Consider the following 4019-nt stretch of genomic DNA (forward strand, 5'->3'; position numbering starts at 1 on the left):
GTGTCATCATTTTATGCATCAGTGTTGGATTAGGCAAGCTTTAGCAGTTGTCATATTATATCCAGATTATAAAGCCACATCTAATCTCTAGACTTCTGTGTATCTGCTGCCGATGATTGGGAACTGGCCATAATTAAGAGCCTTATAAAGTCAGGACTTTGAAGTGTGCTTTGAAATGGATTTCCCACCGTCTGCACCATTGTCTGAGGGGTGACTATGAGTTGCCACAACATCTGACTTTGTGTACAAAGATCTCTCCAAAGGCTTCCTCTCTCACAAGGATTCCTCGTGATAGAACCAGAATGAAGTTGCTGCAAAGAAGTGATGGTATATGAGACAATGTGACCCCCCAGGGCCTGTGTTTGCTGAGGTAACTGGTCCTGAAGTCTGTTTTCTCTTTTGATGATAAGGAGACTCCTTTATGACTCCACTGTGGATTTGTGCTCATTCAAGATGTTGAAAATCAGCAGCACAATTCGGTCAGCAGGGTATCTTTACCTTGCACTGCTAGATGAAGCTGGTTCGGGCAAACGAACTCCCCTTTCTCCTTTGTCGTCTTCATGGCATTTTTTTATCTTAGGTTCTGCAGAATGGCATCTACAGGGCATAGTTGTCAGTGACGCAGGGAGGCCAGGAGATGGCAGGCAAGTGAGGGGACCCAGAAGTAGCCAGTAGCTGTGCAATGCGGGGAAAGCCTGGGTGAGACCGTGCCCCGCAGTGTGGAGGGCACAGTGGCAGCTGCGGTGGGAGCCTGGGGATTGGTACGCACTCCAGCACAGACTGCTTCCGGACTCTCTGTGGCCACCATCCCAATTACAGTGAGTGGGTGGGTCTCCTTGACTACATCAAAGTCTCTGAACACTATATTGTCACAGTCCGTCATTGTGTCTAGAGGAAATTAAATAAATGTTTTTAGATCTATCACTGATGCATTATCAATGATTTTGAAGAGTAAATTTGGAAACCTAAGAATATATCCTCACTTGCCAACCACTATCATTCTCTCTTCTCATTTCCCTGTTCTTCCCAGGGTGTTTCTGGGACCTTCTGTAGGAATTCTCAGTTCCAAGCTGTTAGCTGTTTCCCCACAGGGGCTGCAGTCCTGGCCTGAACTCTGCAGTGTCGCACACGCTTGCGTGCACGCACAGTCCTGAGGCCTCCTTCCTTCGCTCAGGCTTTTGGGGTCACATCACACGTGCCAAGTGTCGTCCCGCCAGGGTGTTGAAGTGTCTCATCCCCTCCTGCCCTCCTAAGGGGAAGGGCTGGAGAAAATGATCTTGGCCCCTTCAAGTTTCTTTCATGTTCAGGCCCTTCCAGCCTGGGAATGAAAGGACACCGTAGGTTAGTGAGAAATTATGGAAGAGCCACGGAGCTGGGCAGGGTGGGTTGTTCTACGGGAGAACCAAAGGGTCGGACTGTAGAAAGGATCCTGAGAAAGGAGGGAGTGGTGGTGCTGGGGGTTCCCATGGGAAAATTCATTACTAAGTAGACCAAATGCCTTCAAGCGTGCAGAGGTTCTGAGCCAGGGCGTGTTTTCTTGTGTGTCTTCTGGCTACTCTGGATTTGACTTCACCCACCAGGCTGCAGCAACTGTTAGCTTCTGCACATGCTGTTGAGTGGCAGGCTGCAAATCCACGTGCTGCCCCTACTCTACCCTGGGCTCCACACTGTGTGTTGTCCATGTCTTCCTAGTTCCAGAGACACGGAAAATCCCAGTCCAAGGTTTCCCTTCCCCACTGCCATTCTGCCCCTTCAGAGCAAAGCCTCTCTCTGCTCCACAGCCGGGAGCCTCCGCCCCTGCCCGCTGAGCCTGTGCCATCGCTAGTGCCTGTCCCCGTGGATCCCAGCGTGGCCTCCACCACCCTGGGTCAGGTCTCCATCTTCTGTTGCTCAGAGTCCTTCAAAACCTCCTAACCCATTTTATTGCCTTCTATGTTGCTCAGCCCAGCCCTTCAATGCATTCCAATTACAGTCATCCTTCTGAAGCAAAAACTCCAATTTTGTCTCTTTCTTGCTTAAAATATTTCAGTGGCTCACTGTTAACCTCAGGATAACACCAAAAAAAAATTTTTTTTTCCCAAGCCAAACTGTATCCAGCTTTATTTTTTTTTTATTTTTATTTTTATTTTTTTTTGAGACAGAGTTTCACTCTGTTGCCCGGGCTAGAGTGAGTGCCATGGCATCAGCCTAGCTCACAGCAACCTCAAACTCCTGGGCTCAAGCAATCCTCCTGCCTCAGCCTCCCGAGTAGCTGGGACTACAGGCATGAGCCACCATGCCCAGCTAATTTTTTTCTACATATATTTTTAGCTGTCCAAATCATTTCTTTCTATTTTTAGTAGAGACGGGGTCTCGCTCTTGCTCGGGCTGGTCTCAAACTCCTGAGCTCAAACGATCCGCCCGTCTCGGCCTCCCATAGTGCTGGGATTACAGGCGTGAGCCACTGCACCCGGCTGTATCCAGCTTTATTAAAGATACTTTTCATAAACAATCATGGTATTTCAGGCAGAACATGGGCAGACAATCGTTAACAGTATACAACAACTTTCAAACGCCCTTCTTCAATGGTCTACCAAAATCAGAAAGCCACTATAAAATCCAATGAAGTCTTCATTTGATGCTCTGAACAGGGAAACTTTAGACTGAGGGTTGACATTTCACATTTAGCATGTTGTTTAACAACTTTTCACAAGCCGACCTGACTTTCAGGAAATGAAATGAAAATGACAGAATGTATCTGAAATCCACAGTTTACAAATGGAACTGCTGCTCTTTGGAGGGGCACCGTCTCAGGGGTGCCACTGGGAAGTCCAGATCACCCAACATACTGGTAAGCAATTATTGGAGGTCAGGCCCCAAGAGGTGTCTGGGTTTGAGGGAGTTAAGACTATGCTGAAGGCAGAGAGGGAGAACAGGACATAAAAACAGATTAGTTTTTCCACACCACAAGGCATTTGTGCCAAGGTGGCTTTGTGTCAACGTCAGGGAATCCCTCCTCCTGAGAGCCAAGAGGGAGTCTCTCAAAACTAGAAGGGAAAGGTGTTTTCCCCATACGGGTCTAGCTTTGGAGACGTTCTATTGGTGACATATGCCCCCGTCCCCCAAAAAACAACAATGAAGTGTTCTGTGTGCTAACAACACAGCTTAAAAAAAAAAGTAAAACAAAATTCTGCATTTTTATAAAACTTGATAAAAAATAGTATTTCAAACTGTACAGTCACCAGAAGTACACAGTTATCAAAAATGCACACACTTCACGTGGCATCTCCAGCACCTTCAGCTTTCTGTGCCCAGTCTGTTTTGGCATCTCCGTTTTCTGCAGGGTTATTCCCCTCCTTGCCAGCGTCAGCTTTTCCCTTTTGCCCTTTGGGTACCTTCTCTCCCTTCTTTGCAGGGGCCTTTTTAGGCTTGGGCTCTGGCTTTGGAGGAGCAGGTTTAGCAGACAACCTCGCGGATCTTCTCTGTGGTTCATCCTTTGCCTTGGCTTTATCTCCTTTAGCATCCCCTTCAGCCTTTCTCTTGGGCATGGTGGCGATGGCAGCGGGACGTAGGCGCTGGACACGGGGATGCAGCGGCGCGTGGGCTTTGGTCGGTCCGGGGGTCGTTCTCGCCTCCTCTTCTTCACACTGCTCAACACCAAAAGTTTTAATCATTTTTCCCAACCCTGTACAATCAGGACCTTGCACACTTTTCTAGCTTCCTCTCTCTCCCTCTCACAGCAGCCAGCAATTCTGCTTATGGTTGCACAAATATGCTGCAAAATCTCTTATTTATTAGTCTGGACTAGGTATTCCACCTGCATAGGTCTAGCTGATTCCTGCTCGTCTGTAGGTTATGCTTTGCTTTCTCTGGGAAGTTTAACCTGCTTTCCCAAAACTGGCTTAGGTCCTCCTCCTCTCTATTCTCACAGTTCCTTTCCTTCTTTCTCAAAGCACTTATTACAGTAGCTCCTATTTGCCGGGCTCATACTTCTTTCCCACCACACTATGGCTCCAGAACATATATGCCTGTGTTCATGG

At 47.8% G+C, this 4019-nt stretch overlaps 1 protein-coding gene across 1 annotated transcript; it reads right to left on the minus strand.

Moving 5' to 3' along the window:
* Positions 1-3157: 3157 nt before the first annotated feature.
* On the minus strand, positions 3158-3626 carry LOC123631679 (non-histone chromosomal protein HMG-17-like). Its single transcript, XM_045541535.1, has one exon. The coding sequence runs from the start codon at positions 3525-3527 to the stop codon at positions 3255-3257; it is 273 nt and encodes a 90-aa protein (XP_045397491.1). The 5' UTR covers positions 3528-3626; the 3' UTR covers positions 3158-3254.
* Positions 3627-4019: the final 393 nt, after the last annotated feature.

Source organism: Lemur catta, chromosome 2, assembly GCF_020740605.2.
Source record: "Lemur catta isolate mLemCat1 chromosome 2, mLemCat1.pri, whole genome shotgun sequence".
Classification (NCBI taxonomy): domain Eukaryota; kingdom Metazoa; phylum Chordata; class Mammalia; order Primates; family Lemuridae; genus Lemur; species Lemur catta.

Coding starts and splice junctions, on each gene's coding strand:
- LOC123631679 (XM_045541535.1), bottom strand. CDS start 3,527: ATGCCCAAGAGAAAGGCTGAAGGGGATGCTAAAGGAGATAAAGCCAAG.